The sequence below is a fragment of the Alosa pseudoharengus genome, unplaced genomic scaffold (assembly GCF_046254945.1).
Source record: "Alosa pseudoharengus isolate Yale_2024_CS ecotype anadromous, Long Island Sound unplaced genomic scaffold, YU_APseudo_1.1 YU_APseudo_1.1_scf_7, whole genome shotgun sequence".
NCBI classification, from domain to species: Eukaryota; Metazoa; Chordata; class Actinopteri; order Clupeiformes; family Clupeidae; genus Alosa; species Alosa pseudoharengus.
Genome location: NW_027468859.1, coordinates 38,668,117 through 38,690,716, shown reverse-complemented (window position 1 = coordinate 38,690,716; position 22,600 = coordinate 38,668,117). Strand labels below are relative to the sequence as shown.

General features: G+C 45.0%; 4 protein-coding genes across 9 annotated transcripts in view; all 4 read left to right on the top strand.

Moving 5' to 3' along the window:
* Window positions 1–6,519, top strand: part of fynb (FYN proto-oncogene, Src family tyrosine kinase b) — a 48,773-nt gene extending 42,254 nt beyond the window's left edge. For all 4 annotated transcript variants that reach the window (XM_076273154.1, XM_076273153.1, XM_076273156.1 and 1 more), the window contains 5 exons: window positions 491–670; window positions 1,284–1,360; window positions 1,721–1,874; window positions 2,820–2,951; window positions 4,248–6,519. In XM_076273154.1, the coding sequence (XP_076129269.1) occupies window positions 491–670; window positions 1,284–1,360; window positions 1,721–1,874; window positions 2,820–2,951; window positions 4,248–4,456 (752 nt within the window). In that variant the 3' untranslated portion in view covers window positions 4,457–6,519. The remainder of the gene's footprint in view (window positions 1–490; window positions 671–1,283; window positions 1,361–1,720; window positions 1,875–2,819; window positions 2,952–4,247) is intronic.
* A 1,416-nt stretch (window positions 6,520–7,935) lies between these two features.
* On the top strand, window positions 7,936–10,392 carry LOC143109328 (putative G-protein coupled receptor 139). The gene is made up of 2 exons (XM_076271982.1): window positions 7,936–8,009; window positions 9,356–10,392. The coding sequence occupies exons 1-2, from the start codon at window positions 7,937–7,939 to the stop codon at window positions 10,390–10,392; spliced, it is 1,110 nt and encodes a 369-aa protein (XP_076128097.1). The 5' UTR covers window position 7,936.
* A 522-nt stretch (window positions 10,393–10,914) lies between these two features.
* On the top strand, window positions 10,915–17,017 carry traf3ip2a (TRAF3 interacting protein 2a). Of its 3 annotated transcripts, none has more exons than XM_076273163.1 (10): window positions 10,915–10,993; window positions 11,736–11,817; window positions 11,947–12,384; window positions 13,206–13,332; window positions 13,549–13,673; window positions 13,873–13,961; window positions 14,096–14,164; window positions 14,277–14,381; window positions 15,381–15,455; window positions 15,574–17,017. In XM_076273163.1, the coding sequence occupies exons 2-10, from the start codon at window positions 11,799–11,801 to the stop codon at window positions 15,718–15,720; spliced, it is 1,194 nt and encodes a 397-aa protein (XP_076129278.1). In that variant the 5' UTR covers window positions 10,915–10,993; window positions 11,736–11,798; the 3' UTR covers window positions 15,721–17,017. The 3 variants fall into 3 exon arrangements, with proteins under 3 accessions (XP_076129278.1, XP_076129279.1, XP_076129277.1); XM_076273164.1 differs by lacking the exon at window positions 10,915–10,993 and adding an exon at window positions 11,021–11,039; XM_076273162.1 differs by lacking the exon at window positions 10,915–10,993 and having other exon boundaries at window positions 11,050–11,817.
* Window positions 17,018–18,011: 994 nt separating this feature from the next.
* Window positions 18,012–22,600, top strand: part of rev3l (REV3 like, DNA directed polymerase zeta catalytic subunit) — a 44,204-nt gene continuing 39,615 nt past the window's right edge. The window contains exon 1 of the mRNA XM_076273145.1: window positions 18,012–18,934. Within this exon, the coding sequence (XP_076129260.1) occupies window positions 18,796–18,934 (139 nt within the window). The 5' untranslated portion in view covers window positions 18,012–18,795. The remainder of the gene's footprint in view (window positions 18,935–22,600) is intronic.

The following is a 22,600-nucleotide window of genomic DNA, read 5'->3' as shown; positions in this document are numbered from 1 at the left end:
TGACATTTCGGTTTATTTAGCTTTTCAGAGGAATACATGACTGAACATATAGCTGGCTCTCACTCCCTATCTCAATCCTAGAGCACATACAGCACACTCTACCATGGCGGCGTAGCGAGAGGACGCTCCTGCAGTGACTTAATGACTCTCCTTAATCAGTGTGCAGAGGATTATCCACTCCAGGGTTATTAGTGCGCATTGGGCCTCATTCCCACACAGGCCCTCATCCCCCTGTTCAGTCAAGCCAGACGACACAAATATGCATTAGGTGTTGCAATGGCTTGAAAATCCAAATTGGCAAACTGTAAACCTGGGAGTATCCATGAGAGTGCATATCAAAGAGGGTGTGTAGTTGGGCCATCTATGTCAAGTAAAGGCAAGCAGAATCCCATGTTTTGGTGTTGTGAGTCTCTTTGAGAAATCAAAGTTCTACTCCTGGGTATGGAGGCAGGATATAGACTCACCCTGTGTGTGGTCTGTTGGGCGCCAGGCACGTGGAACGGCACCACTAAGGTGGCGGTGAAGACCCTGAAGCCGGGCACCATGTCCCCCGAGTCCTTCCTGGAGGAGGCCCAGATCATGAAGAAGCTGCGGCACGACAAGCTGGTGCAGTTGTACGCTGTGGTGTCCGAGGAGCCCATCTACATCGTCACCGAGTACATGGGCAAAGGTCAGTGGTCGCCGCCATGGCAACGCAGTTTGGCCAGAGTTTGTAAGAAAATGTACACTCAAAGACATAACAATGCTTCAAACAGACCATATAAAAACTTTTGAGAATTTTGAGAGCCATTTAAGCACTTTGTATGGTACATTCTCTGGTAATATTATCCTCTGTTTTGTAAGTGTAGAATGAGAACTTTCTCGTTAAATATTCCTGTCTTTGAGCAGCCTGGTTAAAATGTTTACGGAGAAAGTTGAGGAGAGATATTAAGCTTCATCACAGCTTCCCACTAAAACCTCCCTAGCTCTGTTCTCTCCACTTCTCCTGCATTGATGTTTTCTCCAGAACCACATCATTGTGCTGCTATTTTTAACTTTTAACAGCCTTTTTGTTCTAAGAAAGAGGCCATCTAAGCAAGCCACAACAAAGCCTCACGACAAAGAAATGTTTTAGTTTGAGTGAGCCTCTGGAACTCCTGATGCAAATCACATTGGGCTACATTAGCGACCAGCATTTATTTAGGTCACAGAACATTCCCAGGAATGTGAGGAAAGTCAATATTTTCTCTAAGACGCAATCAAGTGCCTGACACTTTCTCATGTTCAATATCATGCCTCTCCAGGAAGCCTGCTGGATTTCTTGAAGGACGGAGAAGGACGAGGGCTGAAGCTGCCAAACCTGGTGGACATGGCTGCTCAGGTGAGCCACACCTGAGTAATGCTCATGGTCCAATAAATCTTCTCGTCTTGCTGTCATACTGTGTGTGTGTGTGTGTGCACTGTGCACATGTAATGGTAGCCAGCTAGCACAGAAACTGTGCAGCAAGTAAACCTCCCTCCTGGCATTATAAGAGACATGCTTGCAACACATGCTAGCACCTGCGGGGTTTAGCCTCTGTGCTAGCATAATGACCGCCTTCCAATCTGAGGCGTTTAAACCCAGGCCTGGACCACAGCATACTGCAGCTGATCCACACGGTCAGCACATCGCAGGTGACACACACACACACCTCTAACTGCCCTGTGACTGACCTGCGGGCCCGTTCTGTGTTGGTGGCAGGTGGCCGGGGGGATGGCCTACATCGAGAGGATGAACTACATCCACAGAGACCTGCGCTCGGCCAACATCCTGGTCGGGGACAACCTGGTGTGCAAGATCGCCGACTTCGGCCTAGCCCGGCTGATCGAGGACAACGAGTACACGGCAAGGCAAGGTGAGATCAGCAGCAGCAGCCACCACCACCACCAACGCCAACATGTAAACACACGTCCTGGCTCACAGAGTTTGCGTTTTGTGTTTTATGGTGGAAGTGTGTGTACACACATGTTCTGTGTTTGATATGCTATGAGTAAAATACATACTAATTATTTATAGCCACAATCATAAGTGCTTTTGCCTGAGGGTGGCAGCGATTAGCATTAAGTTATTTAAGGTTGTTTGCCCTAGCTGTTTGCAGGCAGCTATGTCCTCTGTAGCGTATCCTGAGCAAACAGTGGAGAGAGAGAGAAAGAGAGAAAGAGAGAGGGAGAGCGAGAGAGAGATAGCGAGAGAGAGACATAGCGAGAGCGAAAGAAAGAGAGAGAGAGAGATAGCGAGCGTGAGAGAGACAGAGAGAGAGAGAGAAAGAGAGAGAGAGGGAGAGAGAGATAGCGAGAGAGAAAGAGAGAGAGAGAGAGAGCGCACAACATGTGGTTTGGGGATTTTTCCTCTGGTCCTGGACCCGTCCCCCCTCGGGGGTCCCTGAAGGCCCCACCGTCCTGTCCGCTCCCAGCCAGCGCCCTGAGGTAATCGGGGGCTGGCGGCCAGAGAGTGGGATCAGAGTGGGCCGTGGACGCTGGACGCTAAGTCGGGCTCCAACCATGTGCTGGTCCGGTCCTCACGCCTGGCTCCACTCTCCGCTCCAGACACTCCCGCTCTTAAGAGAGAGGCCGGCCATGATGCATTATGGGAGCTTTTCTTCATCTCCCTGCGTGGCTCCGCCTCAGTCTCTGCTCCGTGTCAGCTTGCTCAGACTCCTGTCACTAGCCGTCCTTCTTCCATCTGTGAGATTGTGCTCCAGTCCCAGGGAGAAGTGCTGATGCTGGGCCTGCTCTAGCGCTGGCCCACTCCAGCAGTGCCTCACTCAAATCTGTCCCCCACCCCACTCTCTGTTCCTCAGGTGCCAAGTTCCCCATCAAGTGGACAGCCCCAGAGGCTGCTCTGTACGGCAAGTTCACCATCAAGTCAGACGTCTGGTCATTCGGCATCCTGCTCACCGAGCTGGTGACCAAGGGACGAGTGCCCTACCCAGGTAAGCAGCTGCAGCTCCCCATCATTATCTCAGAGCAAAGCTCAAATGCAACCTAGGACATGTTGGTCACACTTGAGGACTGCTTACATTTAGCTTGCAGTCAGATCTGCTTTCATTAAACTACAGGACATGGGATAATCTATTTCTGTATGCCGCATATGTTGCAACAACTGCTCCTTGTTGGAATGCACAGACCATCACATCAACAATTAGATTGCTGCCCCGCTCCCATTGTTTGGGCTCGGACAAAGCGGTCTTTGACGGATGAATTAGCGGTGTTGCGTGCTGCCGCCCTGCTCAGGCCTTGTCCTGCATGACCCGTAATCCCAGGGCTGCCCCAGGGAAGAGCACCTCCCTCCCCTCCCTCCCCTCTCATGGGCTGCAGAGGTGGACTGCAGCCTGTAGCCGCCTGGGTGCCTTATCTGGGAGGGGAAACACATGTTAAGACCAGATGGAGAGTGCTGGACTGGTGTGTGTGTGTGTGTGTGTGTGTGTGTGTGTGTGTGTGTGTGTGTGTGTGTGTGTGTGTGTGTGTGTGAGAGAGAGAGAGAGAGAGAAAAAGAGGGAGTGTTTGTGCGTGTGTAAAAGAGGGGAGGGTCTGGTTGCTGAGGAGTGTGGTGGACCTTAGGGATAATTTCATCATTCCAGCAGATGTGAAAGTTCTGAAAACATCTGCAGACTATGGGCGAGATCCAGAATGGCTGCATACTACTGTTAAATATTCAAAAAATGCAGTAGACCAAATCATTGCTTGAGACTCCGTACTAATGGTCTTCCATTCCTTTTTAAGTTTAAGGGAGCAGACATTTTTCTGTATTCCTAAGAGAAACACGAATTCAGTACCCATCTTTCAGCAAAATGACACTTGACAAACAAGACACAGCTAAGCTCTTTGTAGTGTGTATTACGTTCTTTGTATATGCCGGTGTCTTCTTTTTCATATGAAATGAATTAAAACGGGGCACAATGTTAAGTTTGGGTTGCGTGGGATAAGGAAAGATCCTGTTTCAAAGGGGAGTGGAGAGGCAGTTACTCGCAGCTCCACCCAACATGTCTGCATGATGTAGCAAGCAAAACAAATCTGAAATTTTTTTCTCTTTGTACACTGTTTCAGAAAGCTGACCTAGCCTCTCTGTCTTTTTGTGTGTGTGTGTGTGTGTGTGTGTGTCTGTGTGTGCGTGTGTGTGTGTGTGTGTGTGTGTGTGTGTGTATGTGCGTGCGTGTGAGTGTGTTTGTATGTGCATGTGTGCGTGTGCGTTTGTGCGCGTATGTGCGTGTGTGTGTGCACATTTACAGGCATGAACAACCGTGAGGTGCTGGAGCAGGTGGAGCGTGGCTACAGGATGCCGTGTCCCCAGGACTGCCCCAGCTCCCTGCACGAGCTCATGGTCCAGTGCTGGAAGAAGGACCCCGAGGAGCGGCCAACCTTCGAGTACCTGCAGGCCTTCCTGGAGGACTACTTCACCGCCACCGAGCCCCAGTACCAGCCCGGAGACAACCTTTAAGCCCAGCAGCGCTCCCGCGCGCCGCCGCCACGCCACACCAGGCACCCCCCCCCACCCCCACCCCCACCCGCCAGCCCCGCGCTCAGGGCCTGGACAGGGCCGGGAAGGACTACCGATCGCCCTGGAACAATCCCGCCAGCTCTCCCCAAAACCTGCCCTGCCTGCGGGGACATGTGTACAGAGTCCGCAGTCCTCCAAACCGCCTCTCCACTAAACTCTCAGCTGTCAGAGTACTGACACACACACACACACACACACGCACACACACACACACATACACACACACACAAATACACACCCTCTCTGACTAGGTGAAGGACTATGGACTAGAGAAGGCAGGATTTCTCATCTGGCCAGAAGACTGGGGAAGGTGGGGGGAGATGTGATTTTGGGGATGGGGGATGGGTGGGTTGGCAAGGCAAGGTTGTTGTATTGAGTGTAAATATGAACTGATTGTTTGCTTAACCTCATAAGATCTTGTTTTGTTTCAGTTGGCCTGTTTTAGTTCTTTTGTTTTTTTTGTTCACCTTCATGTTCTCTCTGCCATAAGTCATTTGTCTTCTGCAAAATAATTATAATCAGAATAAATGAAGTAATTAAGATTAATCGAAATAATTCATAAAGAAAGCACTGGAGATAGACACAATACTCTGGCGTTGATAGCACATAGAGAAAAGCTTATTTTCTTGACTTTGTTATGTTTTTAAACCTGATAACACATGGGACAACTTTTTGAGGAATGTTGCAGGGCAGTATTCCTCATTATTATCATGGTTCTGACATGTTGCCGTTAATATTGGGCAACCGCTTCTAGAGAACTTTAATTAACGGTAGGCAAATCATCATGATGGTCAATCACAATAAGTTAAACTGTTTATGTGGTTGCCCAGCAACATGGCTAAAAAGGTTGCCCCATGTATTATCACATTTAGAAGTTGGATGGGAAACTATCCACAAACGGTCCTCAAATTCCTCTTTTTGGACAGAAAATGTGTACAATGGAAGGGCAGATTCTCTTGTAAGTTTAGTGTGTCAATGTATTAATTCCTTTAAAAAAAGATCATCTCATTCACAGGCTTCGGGCAAGCATGAGGAGGAAACTTTGTTTGGCACTGCCTCTGAAGAAGCTAGTTTTAGTTAGCCTAACTTTTTCATCCATGTAAAGTATGTGTCCTCTTCAGACGTAATAGTTGTAAGGCTAATGCTGTAACAGAGTTATTTTACAAGCAATTTATGTTACATTTTTGTAATTACAGCCAAACATGTAATAATGAAACCTTTGAACATATCTCTTTGCGCTTATATTGCAAGGTTTGAACATTTTTACCCAGAAACAACCAGTACAGGTATTTAGTGTCAACCAGAGCGACATGTTTGTTTAATAAGAGAAAGACGTGTCCACAATAAGTGTCCACTTATTTGACCCTGTATGCAGAGCACCGTAAAGCAGCCATTCCGTTGCATCTCATATGTCTTTCTCCTTGCGTGTGACGCCATGTAGCGTTGAAGAGAGGTCACTGTTTTCCCTTCACCCTCTGTCTGCAGCAGGGCGAGACTGAAGTGAGTAGGTAGGGCATGGGGGTGATGAAGGACCCCGCCCTGCCCCACCCTGCCACGCCCTCATGTGCACCTCAATAATCACCAATCACTCTGGGCCTGTATGCACAGCACTTCCACAACCTTCTGCCAATCATGTCTGAACCACATCCTCGTAGGGATTTTTTTTTTTTTTTTGTTATTGAATCTTTTACTGACCCGGATGTTATTCAGTCTTAATTCCTATATTTTATTTAACCAGTAGGTGGATAATGAGTTGGCTGAGAATGGCGCAGCAACCATACTCATCACATGTGATCTGTGTGCCCACTGGGAGCTGGTCTGTGAATCAGAATCAGAATATGTTTCTTAAAAGATATTTTGTTTGTTCAGTTTTACATTATGGTTAAGAAAGAAATGTCAGTATTCTTGTTCATTTTCTCCATTCCCATTTTTTAACATGACCATTTTGGTTAACTCATTGATTTGCCATTTGACAATAAAAAAAAAAAACAATAAGCATTTTATGCTCTGTCTAAGCGATTTCTATTTTGTGTATGTGTGTGTTTGAGAGAAACTGTCATAAGCAGGGTACGGTGTGTGAGGCTCCACTGAGACAACACCCTCATAATGCACTATTGTATTACTGCTCTAGGTTGCTATGAGACCAAATACATGTTGTTACAAGCCTTTTCCACAAGATGGGATCGCAGAAAAGAAAACAATCCCTTTTTTTCTTCAATATGTTTCTGCTGTTCAATTCCTTGTTAGTCTTAAATATGTTTCTGCTGCTGTAATGTAAATGATATATGATAATGAGCATCCTCAACACCTAATGGCCATAAACTGGTATGTATTGTGTCTGAGGGAAGAGCCAGCCCATTAGAGGAGGTCACACAGATCAATGGAGTCTGTGTGCCCAGCCCAGAGTTATCTCTTGTGTCCACCTGCATCATGTCTGACGTGGACGCAGCACGGGGGCTTCTCTTCCCGCCTCTCTATACAGGCCGAGCTGTCGGGTGGTGTAGTGGCCAGTTGGACTAACTGTCCATCAGATCACTGTGCTCCACCGTCAGACCCTCCCTCTCCAGCGTGAGTACAGAACTCTCCTGTTTACACACAGTGCTTGTCATGAGAGCTTCTTGGTTTCAAATCTTTCTTGTTTGGAGTCAAATCTGTGCTGAAGGTCTCACTAGAGACCTAATAATGTCCTCATCTCTGATTTAGATTCATAAATGTCTATGTAAAGAATGTACTAGTTTTATTTTTAAAATAAGAGAACTGTGATATTCTTTGTATTTACTCAGACCCATGAGGACTATGTTAAGCTGTAATGTAGTAAGAACTGCATGATTGTATATTGTAATGGGTGCTCAGGACCTTTAAACTGAAAAGTGAAGGCCTCTTGGATGTTAAAGAAGGCGATGAAGTTCAATTTGATTTAGTTTAATGGAAAATATTTGATGTGTAATGCAGTAGATGCAACTGAATATGTTGTAGGACTTCTAATGTCATGCCTGCAGAGCACAAGAGTCTATCTCTTCTGCATGCATGTCATTCTGTCCAGGCACCTTCAGAGTCATCAGTGTTTAACACGACGCAAATGAAAGGATTAGCTGCACTCATTTCCTCTGGAATTTGCTTACGGGCGAATAACCTCACAATGACAGTCACAATCACAATCACATTCGTTTTTGTTGCTGTGTACTTCTATTTTTACCATCTGATTTAAACTGAGTAAAGCTTCAATGAGGGGCTAGAGATAGGTTGGGCCCAAAGAGCAAAAGGATTAAACTTTTTTTCAGCAATGTTACATCATGGCATTCTAGCCTTATCCAGTTATGTCCTGTTCCTCTCGCTTGAGTGAAATCACATCCTCCTTTCTAATGGTTTTATTGCAGGTATTATCATGTGTGATGTTAACCTGTGCTGATGAGTGGAACAATGGATGGATCCACTATTTTCATCGCCGTCCAGAAAGTGTACTACCCACTGCTGTGCATCGTGGGTATTCCAGGTGTGTGTGTGTGTGTGCGTGTGTGTGTGTGTGTGTGTGTGTGTGTGTGTGTGTGTGTGTGTGTAATGTGATACAGACATGTATTCAGCCCACTCTTGCCATGTGCCAAGTGTTTTGCATATAAGTTCAGTTGACAACCATGAAATTATCTTCACACAAACACATGAGAAACATTTCTGTTGTCAACAATGAAAAAAATTGTAAATACACATACAGAGAATGTCTACTATGAAGAATCTAAAATATGAAAAATAGCTTTGTTTGCCCACAACTTGATGTTTTGCTTGCTGTATGTAATTCCATGTGTGAAATGTCATCATTATGACCTTTGGTATTGTCCAGTTTTTGTTTTTTCATTTTTAACTACTGTAGGTGGCACTATACATGAAATGACAGGATATGGGATCGGTTGACATTTTCCCTGGAGGCCAACATTACAAAACAAATTGGTCATCGTAGGCCCTACGGTTCTTGAGATATTCACAGAAAACTGTGTCTGGCCATCTACAGGCCAGTTGGTGTACAGTCATTACATTTAGATTAGATTGGATTAGATTAGATTAAACTTTATTGTTATTATGCAGAGTACAAAGACAACGAAATGCAAATTTACACATAAATTCATTTATTGTATGGTCCCCCATGAACGGAAGGCATTCAGAGGGTGCCAGAATGATCATACACCTCCAATTTTGTGCAGTTTTGACCCTGTCAGCCAGAGATACCTGTGATTACAACACCTCATTTTTGCTTTTTCATTTTTAACTAGGTGGCGCTATACATCAAATGAGTGGTTATGGGATGGGTTGACATGGCGTTCAGCAAACAGTTTTTGTGTGCACAAAAAATGCCTTTTGCCTGAAGAAGACCCAGCAGGGTCGAAACGTTGCCTGTTGTGCATTAAATAATTCGGAGTCAAAAGCAGTCTTGCGGACATTATATTTTTTCAAATGGGTTGACATGGCCCCTCGAGACCAACTAAAGAAATATGGTCCTCCTGGGCTCTACGGTTCTCGAGATATTCACAGAAAACTGTGTCCATGTCATCCTTGTAGGGCTACATGCCCAACCAGTTTCGTGCACCCCGGTCTTTCAGTGTCCCAGGAATCGTTGACACAAAATTACTGAAGAAAAAAAAAGAAAAAATACAAAAAAAAACTCTTCGCTTCGCGGCTGTCATAATAAAAAAAACATGAACGCGTTTGTGTGTCCAAACTTTTAACTGGTATTGTACATGTAGTACAAAATGATATACAGTACTAAAATTAGCTAACTTCATTCAAATGTTCACTTAATAGACATCATCTATCCTACCTACCACCTACCTTTCTTTTCTTTTCTCCCAGCTAACCTTTTCACTTTCTACATGATCCGCTTCCGTAAATGTGGCATGTCGGCAACAGCGGTCATCTACCTGAGCTGTTTGGCCATCATGGACACCTGCTACCTGGTGTGGGTGATCCTGCTGGACCTGTGCCTCACCTTCCTGCAGCTGCAGCCCTTCTGGCACTCGCACCCCTGGTGTGGCATCATGGGTATTCTGCAGTACGGCGCCCTGTACAGCTCCTCCTGGATCGTGGTGGTGTTCACCATCGAGCGCTACCTGGTCCTGAGCGTCACGGCCGCCACGCAGCGCTTCACGCGCCCGCGCACCACCGTGCTCACCTGCGTGGCCATCGTGGTGGTGTCGCACCTGGTGTCCTTGCCCATGGGCTGGATCAACGAGGTGACGCCGGTCAACCAGACGCTGGACACGGGGAACGTGACGCTGCCGCGCTGCCGCTACCGGGAGGCCGTCTACTCCACCGTGATCGTGTGGGTCACCTCCTTCCTCTCGGGCGGCGTCCCCATCGTCCTGGTCATCAGCTACAACTCGCTCATCGCCTACCACCTGTGCCGCTCCAGCCGGCTCTTCACCCAGGAGGAGTGGCGCACTATCCGCGGCTCCAACACGCAGGGCATGGTGCGCCGGACCATCATCCTCCTGGGCACGGTGTCGGTGGCCTTCGTGGTGCTCAGCCTGCCGCGCTTCGTCACCTACTGCATCCTGCGCACCCAGTACAACCACAAGGACTTTGACCGCAACGACTACGCGCTCGCAATCAACGTGGCCAGCGACGTGGCCAACATGCTGCAGAACCTCAACTCCACCACCAACTTCCTGCTGTACTGCGTGGTCAGCCGCCGCTTCCGCCAGGAGCTGCTGGGCACGCTGACCTGCAGGGTCAAGGCTCAGGAGCTCAGCTCGTTCATCACACAGAACACCATGAAAGTCTTCGCCGTGGCCCATCACAACAGCAGGAGCCCTGCCAGGGAGCCCATCCATGTGGTCCTCACGGAACACAAGCGAATAGAGTCGTTTTCACACTGTGAGAGACCGTAGGGTCTTTTTGAACATTGGGAGAGACCATAAGGGACAGTGTGAGGAAGAGTCTCAGGAACTGGATCAATTTTCAGCTGATTAAAAAATGGAAGAAAAAAAAATAAAGTTAACAGCAGATTAAACTATCAGTGTTGATATTGATTGATGTAGTATTTAGTATTGATTTAGTATGTTATTTCTGTACATTTTGTCATGGTAAATGAGTAGATATGATTTGTAACTGTGTGGACCTAGGACACTAGGATACAAGGATACTCAACATATACTCAGCGCAATAAAACAGATGACAGTTTCATAGTTAACCTACAAATGCCTCAAATTCCCTCAGCAAACTGTTCCAGACTAATCAGATCTAACACTTGTTTAGCATGATTTACAGCTTTTCATGGTTTGACTGACAGCAACCATCCAACTCATTGCTGTGAGACGCCTGATTGGTGGACTTGAACACTTAGCCCCACAATATTTGCATATATTGGGAGTGGGACTTCCCTCTTTTTGCATAGTGTGAACTCTCTTCCTTCAAAGAAAAAAACAGGGAGTGCTTCCTCCTTCGAAGTTCAGAGGGACTTTGCATTCAGACTCGCTCAGCTACAGAAAGGTAGGACTGGCAGAAGACTCCTGTAGGTGTATCTGTCATATTGGCTGTGAGGTGTATTCCAGTCTCTATTTTGTTTGATTTTGGAGTGTTCTGTGTGGAAAGCTTATAGCTTTATAGTCTCAGCTGAGATGACTGCTGTTAATGATTTGGTGTTGCCTTTGAAAACAGGTTGGGAATGGCATAATGTCATCTACAGGTGGCTTAGAGTTTCACCTTTGTACTATGTAGTCTACTTTTGATTCCTTCAGCAGAGACAGGCTTGTAAGGATTTCAGTTTGAGTGTAATTCATTGGTTTAATCTGAAAGGGAATAGGAAGAATCAAGCAAGTTTTAATCTATTTTAAGAAGATCACAGTGTGAAAGATTAAGACTGAAAATAAATAGAAAGAACATACAAGCCTGACTTTATGAAGCTTGTTTTCTTTTAAGAATGCTTGACCAGTGTTTTGAGGGGAATATTTTGCTGAGAAAGAGGTTGAAAATTGTGTTAAAAAAATGCTGATTAAAACAAAATTTGTTTAATTTCTTATATTTTTTAAGAATATTTTTGGGGCTTTTTGCCTTTATGAAGAGCGAGTGAGGACAGGACAGTGAAGAGCGAGACAGGAAGTAGGTGGGAGAGAGAGAGATGGGGTGGGATCGGGAAATGAGCACAGGTCGGATTCAAACCTGGGTCCCCGGTTTCATTTCTTATTTATCACTTTCTTTTTTGTTGCCTCCGTGAAATCTTTTGTTGTCTTAGATTCCCATGATACTGGGTGGATAATATTCCCTCTGTGGCCAGTACAGTCCAGTGTCACAAACCATGATGGATTCCTTTCCAGGTAAGTCTTTGTGACAAAACCAGTTTTTCCTACTTGAGCATACGTATTGGAATACTCTATCCTTCAACAATCAAACACAGTTAGATGTATCCCTGCTACCTGCCCACCTCCCTTTGCTTTTGTCTGAAGTGCCCTGCCGCCACAGAAGCCTCCCGGTGGAAACGGATGAGGCCATGACCTCGTCCTCGCTGAACCTGGCCTGGTCAGCCTGCCAGCAGTGCCTCGAGCCCAGGCAGCCTTCACAGGCTCCGCAGATTGCCGATGAGTGGTCGCCGCCCCCCGTGACAATCAACGTGTGCGGAGTGGATTACCCAGACGAGACGGGTCTGGAACTCTCCATGGACCTCTCCTCGGCCCCAGGGGTCCCCGGCATCAGCTCCTGGATGGACAAGGTGCCCAGAAAAGACTCCCCAGTCCGGAGCTACTACAGACCTCCTAAGGAGCCCCCCAGCCTGGACCCTGGCAGCCTGGAGCCTCCCCAGCCTCTCCGCTCCGACACCAACCCTGTGTGCCTGAGGCCCATGCGCTGCCACTTGCCCTGCTGCACTAACCCCATCCCACCTCTGCGTAAGTGGGCCTCCACTTCTCCTGTCTGCTCACAGGAGATTGGCCTTCCAGTATTTGCAATTAGATCAATTGTTTTCCTTTATGTTTGCAAAACAAAATTCTTCAATCAACATTTATAGCCATATTGTTGTAATAGTTTTTGGCAAATGGTTCTCTTCTCTGATAACTATTGTTTTTCATGATTTGTGGTCTGAGCCATGGGATGCAGTTAATACAATCTCTTGAACTCTTGATCTCTTAAACATGTCGTTTATATGCACTTGAAAAACACATTTCTATTAGATATTGAAACCCAATTGACACAACTTTACATTTTTTGGAAGTGTACACATTTTGTCATGAATTGAACACAAGGCTGAAGTTGTGGTGAAGTGGCTGTTCACACTTTATTTTGCAATGACTGATTAAGTGGCTGCTCTATAACTCACAAATCAGAGTTAATGTGTTTATGTGTGTCTTACTGTGCTCATCTCACATTGGAATGGATGTACAGAGCATAGTAAAGTAACTACATAATACAAGTAATAAGTAAGTTGTAGTAAGTCTAAATTAATCTATTCTAATCCATTTTAAAGTTCATATGTAAAATAACGAGAATATAAAATGAAGTATCTACACTACAGTATACTTAATGAACCTCAAACTTATTTCTTCCTTAGAATGGTATGTAGACATTTTCACTTTCTAACTGAAAACAATGAAAAGCCTTATACTGCAAATCCTATTTGTGGCATTGTGCCAATTCTGTGAAAACATTGTGACATCTCCTGGTATTTCTTTGGCTATATATCCGAGCATGTCAAACCCTTTGCTACTTCCAGGTCATCCTGCGCATGGAATCCGCTTTGCCCAGCCCTGCCCATGCCTGCACCCAGTCGATCCAGCCCGACAGCACTTCTGCCCAAACAAAGAGGCTGTACAAGACCCACTCCACCAGCCAGACCTCAAGTCCATATGCACCTTCTATTATCTATGTAGCTGATAGCTATTGTTTGACTTAACATCCTGATCCCCCACTTGCACTGAGTGTTTTATCGAAGCTGCTGTTTGACTGTCAAGCACAAATTTGCATGTTCGGTTATTGTTTCCACAAGCCCTGCAGATATATAATATCCATCATTGTTAAGTTGTCCGGAGGGTGATGCTTTGCTTTACTTCCCCCAGTAAAAACACTACCCCTGTCAGAGAAGTCATGACGGAGCTGTGCCCCACACCCTCACTACCTCTTGCCCCAAGTCACATTCCAACACAGGAAATGAGAAAGACCATCAGTCTACCTGATAACTGCCGTGAGTGACATCTCACTCCCCCTCATCTACCTAGTGCTAGACAGTGTTAAAACTCACATATTTGGACTTTTATGAAAACTGTGCATATTAATGTATGCCTATATGGTAATACTCATATGTTTCGTTTGTGTAATTATATTGTAATGATATAATCTCCAATAACCACACCACACTAAAACATGGCATTTTTTTTTTTCAGGAAACCTTTTCATAACATACTCTATAGACACAGCTGAGGAAATTCCTGCATTTGTGAGTTTCTTGATGACACAGGGCTTTCGTCCATATGTAAGTATTTATTACCTTTTTAAATGTTGTGAGCTGGACTAAGTTCGGAATGGCACCCAGGCTAACCTTTTTACTCACTTTAACTAATGTCAGATTCTTTGAAGTACACTTATTCACTTTATTTTCTGCCACAGATTGATATATTTGACGACCCTGTAAGAAGACTGGATATAAATAAGTGGATGGATAGTTTTTTAAAAGATGTAAGTGCACATAATAGCTCATATATTGAAAAGCCTATACGTGCCATAATCAGGACTAACATTCTATCACTGCCACTATTTCTTTTGTTAATGGAAGGATTTTGTGTTACAGAAATCAGTGTTGATTATCATGGTCATCAGTCCCAAATACAAAATTGATATTGAAGGTGATGGCTCAGATGAACATGGACTGCACACCAAGTACATCCATAGTCAGGTGGGCCTGTAAAAGTACAACTATGTCTTTGTCTGTAGGTTTCTGTGTATATGTGTGTATGCTAAGGTGTCTGTGTGTGTACACATGCATATGTATACTTAGTCATGCGGTAGTGTGAGATTACAATCACATTCCTTCAATGTTTATCTAGGCTCTAATATCCGGGATGATCTTTTCCTGGAGCCCAGCATTTCATACAGTGTACTATTGTGTACTACACCATGTGAAGCTTTTGCTTTCTGATGAATAGAACATGTATGCAGCCAATACGTTCCATCACAGTCATAAGGTCAAACCCATAGTTCAAAACCTCTGTGGAAATCACACAAAATTGCATTATCATACAAAAATGATCTTTCTTGGATAATCCTATTTACTTTGGAGTGTTGAATCCAACCTTTGATTAAACAGACATTACAGGGACGCGTCAGTCTCACCACCACAAATCAGACCTGTTCAACTCTCTGAAAAACAAATGTATTTTACATTTTCCCAGTTGTTTGTTTTGTTCTAAACTAGACACTTGAAAATACAACTAAGGGAAAGAAATTCACTCTTGATGATAAAATGTGTGATGTTCAGGTGTTTGGTTAAGTTTGTTTGGCTAAGTTTGACAGTATTGTCTAGCCCCTCAAGAAAGAGCAGGCTTATGGTGTAAACAGCTGAGAATACCTGGCGACTCAGTGCTATACAATGGCTCCCCCCTGTGGAATGTGGCTCCATGATGTTTTGGGAAATTCTTGTATGCTTTAGATTTTAGGTGGAGTGCTGACTCACTCCCAATTTAAAATTCACCTAAACCACACCCAAGTCATTCATCATTGTGCCACTGGAAACAGAGAGACATGTAGTCTTCAGGCAGATACTATGCATTCCTAAGTCACTTACCCCAGTAACAAACAGATAGCTTCCAATATGACACTTTATGCCCAGCGATGGTACTACTGTATTGATCAGTTGAAATATGTGATGTATAATACTTGTGTTTCTACCTCACAGCTACAGAATGAGTTTATTCAGCAGCGCTGCCTGAATTTCCGACTTGTCCCAGTGTTGTTCTCAAGTGCAACTCGGGTGAGCAGCAATTCTACATGTGTGGCAGGACATTTGTCAAAAATGTGTCAGAATGACATTTAACTCATGCAGCCTTTCAACGTGAGAAACATTCTTCATTTGCTTCCCTGCCTTCCAGGACCATATTCCCATCTGGCTGCAGAGCACACGCATCTACCGATGGCCTCAGGACATGCAGGATCTGCTGCTCCGCCTGCTTCGAGAGGAGCGCTACGTCGCCCCGCCCATGGGGAAGGAGCTCACCCTCACCATCAGACCCATCTGACACACACATTTGTGAACTCAACTGACAAGCTTAGCCTAATGCAGTGAGGCTATTAATTGATCTACGCCACTGGGCAGGGGCCATTGTGGAAGTCTCAGCATGAGGTCTCACTATTTTTCACCAAAGATCAAAGACTCTGTAAATAATATTCTATGGGTTCTAATTCCTCACAATGAGAATTCCTGATTGAGTCTGTACAACACAAAGGGAAAAGGGGGACATAAAAAATTTCAACATTTAGCCACCAGAGGGCAATGTGGACTACATATTCTTGTACTCAAGAGGGTGCTGCTTTGCTATGTACTGTATGTATGTGCTTTGCACATGTGCAGATGCCTTGCTGGTAGGTGAAAATGCTTACTAAATGTCTAATGTTCTGAAAAATTCGGGTTGACCATTTTTATGGCCTTGTTGAACACTGTCCTGTGCACTCAATATCATGTAGGCTACATTAAGGCTAATGCAATATTTGGAATTACTTAACAGTTTTATTTTTCTCACACCAGAAAAATAATCAAGAAAAAACAAAGCTCAAATGACAAGGAAAAATCTGTCAGAGTCCATCACTTTGCCAAACATGTATTCTCCTTTAGGCAACTCACTGAACAGCATACCTAAACAGCACGCTTAAGTTTAACCACTTGTAGGCAAATAATACCTGGTGAAGGAACGTACATTTACAGAAATCTGAGATGTAATGTTTTATAATGCTGAAAATGTTAGATGTACCATAAACTACACTGTGCATATAGGCCTACTGCACTCACTGCATCTCTCTGATGCTTTGTTCCAATTCTGCATGAGGCTTCCTGTCTTAGTAAATCATCAGGTTTTGTTCTCCCACTATGGGTTCTTTATAGTTCCACAAACCTTATCAGTCTTCCGGAGGCCGGTAAGCAAGGTAAACGCTGAGAAACCACTGAGGAGAAGAGGAGAAGTCCTCTCAAATCTAGCCTACTTGGTCAGGCGAATGGATGCTGTCAGCTTATCACCTTGGAGTGATTGATAACCCTATAAAAACAGAGCTGCAACCCTTGATAAGAAATGCATTTTGTCAAAAGTTCAGCTCCACTCTAAAGACACAAAGGAATATCAGTTGTGATTAACTCCTGGTCATTACTCTGTGAGGTGCACAGTCTACATGGCAGAGCACAATATAAACTACTAGAGCTGTACTTAATAGGCCTACTTGATACAAGGTCAAAGAAAAATGGCTCAGACATCACTCTAATTTACTGATTGTAAATAGTACATTTCATATAAGGGAACATTGTAATACAATTAAAATTATAATAAACACTCAAACGTTACAGGCCCATTGACGGATTCAATCAGTGGTGCATAGGCCTGTTTACCATAAGGCCATTTCTGTTGGAGGTTAAAATTTGACTAACTGACTCTGTGCATTGACCTGTTTACAAAAAACTACAATGAACCCAAATATCTATCATTGATTGTTTAACCTCCTGTTGATCTGCCAGCCAGTGTCTGACAGGTTGTTGGAGCGCGGGACATGACCTGCGCGATATTCCTACGTTATGCTCAGCTGTCGTATTCATCCTTTGCACGCAATTGGACCATGCTACCGACGAAAGATACCGAATATATAACCAGAACATGTCTAATCCATACGGTCTAATCTCAACCATAGATCTCAGCTCGCTGTGTGTGGAATGGTCGAGGGTGTGTTTAAATGTCCGGAAGTGCACTGTTGTGCGAATCCCGTGTCCAATCCATGGTCGAGGACGGTCCTTCCTGTTTTAACAGTTTTAACAGATTACTCATTCTGCTCTTCTAATTAGTTAAACATCAAGTCATTCATAAATTTGTACTTGAAGGATTGGACAATTGTGTTAACAATGGGGAGTGTTTCCTGGTTTCTCAAAGTGTCATATGCGTGTTTTCTGTCTACGACAATGTTTGCAAAACTAGTGGGCACCATTGTTCGCATTTCACATTCGTTCCACATGGGTTTCCGAGACAGTTGTCAGGTGGATTATCCGTGGACGATATTAATGGCCGAATGCTGTGAACAAAGTGGACGGGAGAGGATTGTGTGCCTCGTTGGAAATAGTTGTTATGGCGTGATGGCCAGTCATGTTTTATGATTTTCAGATTTAATCTCCTTTACTTTTACGACTCAATTTAAGTCCCGCCCATATACACATCGACCAATGACAATAAAATGTTCTTTTCTAAACACCAATCAAATGCACGACAGCTTGGTGTTTCTTTCGGGGAAATGTGGGACTCAACAATGAGCCCCTCGACCTGAAATGTTGCTGGGATACTGCAGTGTTTTAGCAAGCGAGTAGCCTGCAAGCAGTGGGGGTAGAGAACAGGGGAGGGTCTACAGAGTGGGAATGGTGCTGATCGGGGTTGCCGAAGTGTGTTGTGATCGTATTACAGAAGAGAGGGAAAGGTTGTCTGTAATGGCACATTGCTAACACACAGCAAGAGATGGCTGCTACACTGGATTTTTCTATCGAGAGGATTTCGCACCGGTCGGTTATTTAGCTATGGTTTGAGAAGACGTTACGAAGCCATCACCATGTCATCCGAATTGATTTTCGGTAACTGCTGGATATACAAACGAGAGTGAAAATCAACAGAACGTTACTTGTCTGCGGCTGCTTTGCTCCTGAAGACTAGCGTTGCCTTACTATGGCCGAATGTTCATCCGAACTGGATGCCAAGACAGTGAAAACACGTTTTTGTCCAGTTCACAGAATGTGCTGGTCACGGTAGATATGATTGTCGTCAACCAGGCATTGAATTGCAACAAGCAAAGGTTTTAACCCTAAGACATTGCTGTATGACCACCAGCCTCCATTACAGCGGATGGTCTCAACAGCTGGAGGTTGGATTACTGTTTCTCTGTATAATGTTTCAGTATAGTGACACTCAGCGTGCATCTATAAAAATACCCAAGGGTTGGACTGTGGTCATGTGCATCTAACGGAGCTTGCAGTGTTTTGACCTTCTTGTTGGTGGTGTAATTTTCGTGAACACGTCGATCCTCAGGCGTGCCCATAGTGCCATATTGTGCTAAGGAAAGTAAAAGTATCATCAATCATGTTTTCGGTCCGCATTGTCAATGCTGATTATTACATAGCTTGTCCTATTAAGGATTTGGACGTGTGCTATTCGGAATTCAGAGAAAGTGGAGTGAAAAAGGTGCCTGTCGTCCGGATCTTCGGGGCAACACCTGGTGGTAAGTATGTCCACCAGATTTTTAATGAAGGGTGACCTCTGCATGTTGCAACACAACCACGCGGTGCTATGGCTGAGTAGCTCTAGCGCCATAAACATAAACAACTTTGCACACTATGCACTCTCATTAACAATAAAAAAAAACTTGACAGTATGTAAATAGGCTCAAGAAATATTGTTATGTTGTCAAAATACATTGTTTGTTTTCTTTTTTTCAGTCAACGTCAGTTGCCCTTTTGGGTGCTGTTTTAGAGTTCTGTTCTGTTTTTTTTGTCGTTTTCTAATTGATGCATCTAAATTGAGTTTACTTTAAATTAGTAACTAACCAGTGAAGCGATGCATTGTCTCTTACACTGGTACTGAGATTGATATTGGGGAGCGCCACTGTCAACATTGAGTCGGTCAGAGCTGCAACCGCATGATCCCTGCTTTTGCCGGGGGGATTTGCAGAATGGGTCAATGGGGTATTTAAATCGAAAGGTAGTCCACACCGTGACTTGGCAGGAGAATGGTATGATTGCTTATGTGCAGTTTTGCTGTCATAATGCTGTATGATATAATGTGTCTTATCTGGCTCAACCAGATATATTATCAAAGCCATTAACAGCTTTGATTGAAATGGCCCATGGACTTAATTTGTGTCTGTGTTGAGATCTAATATTTACCCTCAAGAGTTTTACACTTTTTAGGCTATTAGAAGTGTACAATTCAGCTCATTGTTATGGTCTGTTGTTTTGGCAAAAGTCACAAGAATTTCACTTGGGCACCACAGAGGCCGAGGCCAAGTAAAGTCACCACTCTGCTCTGGCGGATGAGAGTACAATGGCATCTCCATCTGGTTGATATTAGTAATAGCTGCATTCAACGGAAACTAGAGGCCATGTTTTTCCATTGGCACTTTATCCTTACGTTGCAGCTGAAGAGATGTTTTACCATTTAGCATTGTCACTTAAAATGAATAATAATAAATAAAAAAACATCCTGCACATAGTCTGCACCATTTAACCCAACCTTTTGCCAACCTTTAACCCAACCTTTTGCTTTGCTGAATCAAAAATGAAAGATGCAGTAACTTGGTTATGTCTCTAGTCAAATGTCCTTGTTTGGTCAGACAAACTCAGACTCTTCTAGGAGCTGAGGAGTTGTGTGTGTATGTGTGATGAGTCCCTGCTGTTTCTCTTTCTCCCTTTCTCTCTCTCTCTCTCTCTCTCTCTCTCTCTTTCTCTTTCTCTTCCCTCCCCCTTCCCCTGTATGTTGTCCTCTTGTGACCCAAGAGTTGCTCTGACACGTTTCTCCCTGTCCATTTGAAACCACTTTTCCTGTTTTCCCTGTGTTTGTTGATCATCAGTTGGCCCTCAGCCAAAGTCGGTCGAATTTGACTTTGAAGTATGCACTATAGTGAGTGGAGTCCTGACGGTTTCCTCACAGCGCTGTACCCTTTCGGGCACACCTCAACAGGTTTGCTGTGGACTTCTCTCTCCAAGTTCTTCCAACGTGCTGTCTGTTTGGGAGCAAAGCCTGGGAGGATGAGAGATTCATTCCCAGACACATGCTGGTACTTTGTCATCATGCAGGCTACGTGTTAAGGAGAGTAGGCCCTTACAGTGGCCCAGAGGAGCATTCCAGTTTTAGACTGGAATTTAGTCAGGGTTGAGTAAGGCATGCTGTTTTTGGTTTACAGCAGGACTGTGTGTGTGTGTGTGTGTGTATGTGTGTGTGTGTATGTGTGTGTGTGTGTGTGTGTGTGTGTGTGTGTGCATGTGCACAGAGGGGAGGAGAGTCTGCGTGACCAATCGCCCTGAATAGGGGTCAAGCAGTGAGGCGCGGAGAGGGATAAAGTAGCCCCCTATCCCAGGCCTGCCTCTCTCCGGGGGAGCTCCAGAGCCTTGTGAAGGAATGCCTCCCCGATCCATTAACAGGATAATGAGCAGCTCAAAGCCTGGGTGGCTCATTACTCAAGACGGCCTCTCTGAGGTGCCGCCCCCTCTTTACCTCCACCCACCTGCGCTTATCAGTGCATTTCAGATAGAGTGATAATTACCCACTTTTTACTTATGGGGATCAAAGGACTTTCTCTCTTTCTCTCCCTCTCTCTCTCTCTCTCTCTCTCTCTCTCTCCCCCTCTCTCTCTCTCTCTTTCTTTCTCTCCACCTTGAGTCTTGTCTTTCTGTTCTGTATTCATTTAGGCATAAAAGCTGGAACTCCTCAAGCTTGTCTCTTCCAAGAATGCATTGAGACTCGGGCGGCCAGTATGAGGTGAAACGTGCTGAATGCAGGACTTTGCCCCGGGGGATAATCCCGTGCTCTGATGTCATTGTGAGGCCCACAGGAAGCTGAGGCTCCCCCTGACATTGATGGCAATTAACTGCCTTTAAAGCCCATTTGAAGGTGGGGAGCAGTGGGTCGATCCCTGCTGTTCCGACTTGGCACACCACATTTCTTCACGCCTTAAAAGAGGAACCATATCTCTCTTTTTGTTCTTAAGCTTCCTATAGAAATCGGGGCTCTTTGGTGTTCGTCTCAAGTTCAACTCCGTTCTATTCATCATATGCTAGTCTCTGTTTGTTTTGACGTCTTATGGCCCCACTGAAGAAAGAGTGTGTGGAGGGCCATGCCACCAGGCCTATTTCTGCAGAGCGTTTGTATAGTGTGTTTGACATTTGCAAATGACTTGCCACTGACATTTCAATGAAGACTTGGGTCAAGAGAGAGACACACGCGGACTGTCCTCAGCGTCATTCCAGTAAAGATGTGGATGGACACAAAGTGGACAGGCACCTCTGTAATGTGCCAGTGAGATTCCTCTGCTCCACCCAGCCGTGACTTACCAGGATTAGGTGTGTGTCCTTTGATCAAGTTTGAGCCACTCTTTCTTTCTTTCTCTCTCTCTCTGTCTCACCTACACACACACACACACACACACACACACACACACACACACACACACACACACACACACACACACACACACTTACACTTACACTTACACTTACACTTACACATACACACACACACACACACACACACACACACACACACACACACACTTACACTTACACTTACACATACACACACACTTACATACACACACACACACACACACACACACTTACACATACACACACACACACTTACACTTACACACACACACACACACACACACACACACACACACACACACTAAACAGGAGTCCCTGCAGTTCACACTTGGGACTGATGGAAACCCTGGTCCTGTACAGGCAGTAAGCCATGGGTGTGTGTAGCAGGGAGCCCTGTAGCAGCACTGACCTGCATCTGCGTCCTCTCCCTGCAGCTCTCTCACAACACCGCCTCCAGGAAGGGAAGTGGAAGAGCCTTGCCCTCTGAACAAACAGCATAGTGGCTCATAATAGCCGGGGCCTAGTGTTTAGTATTGATCCAGATTGATGCTAACTGTCATGGTTGCTTATGCTGTTGCTGTTGCTATTGCTGTGTCTGAGCCCTCTGTGTTTGGTGACCAGCGGTGTTAACGCGTGCAGCTGTCGACAGACCGCCCTGATTGATTTGTCTGCTCACACAGCACACACAGGGTGTTTCTCCTGCGCTGGCCCCAGTCAAGGTCACTGCCGCCCTCAGCCCACTGCCCTCCTCTCACAGGCACTCAGGGCCTTAAGACGTATGACCCCTC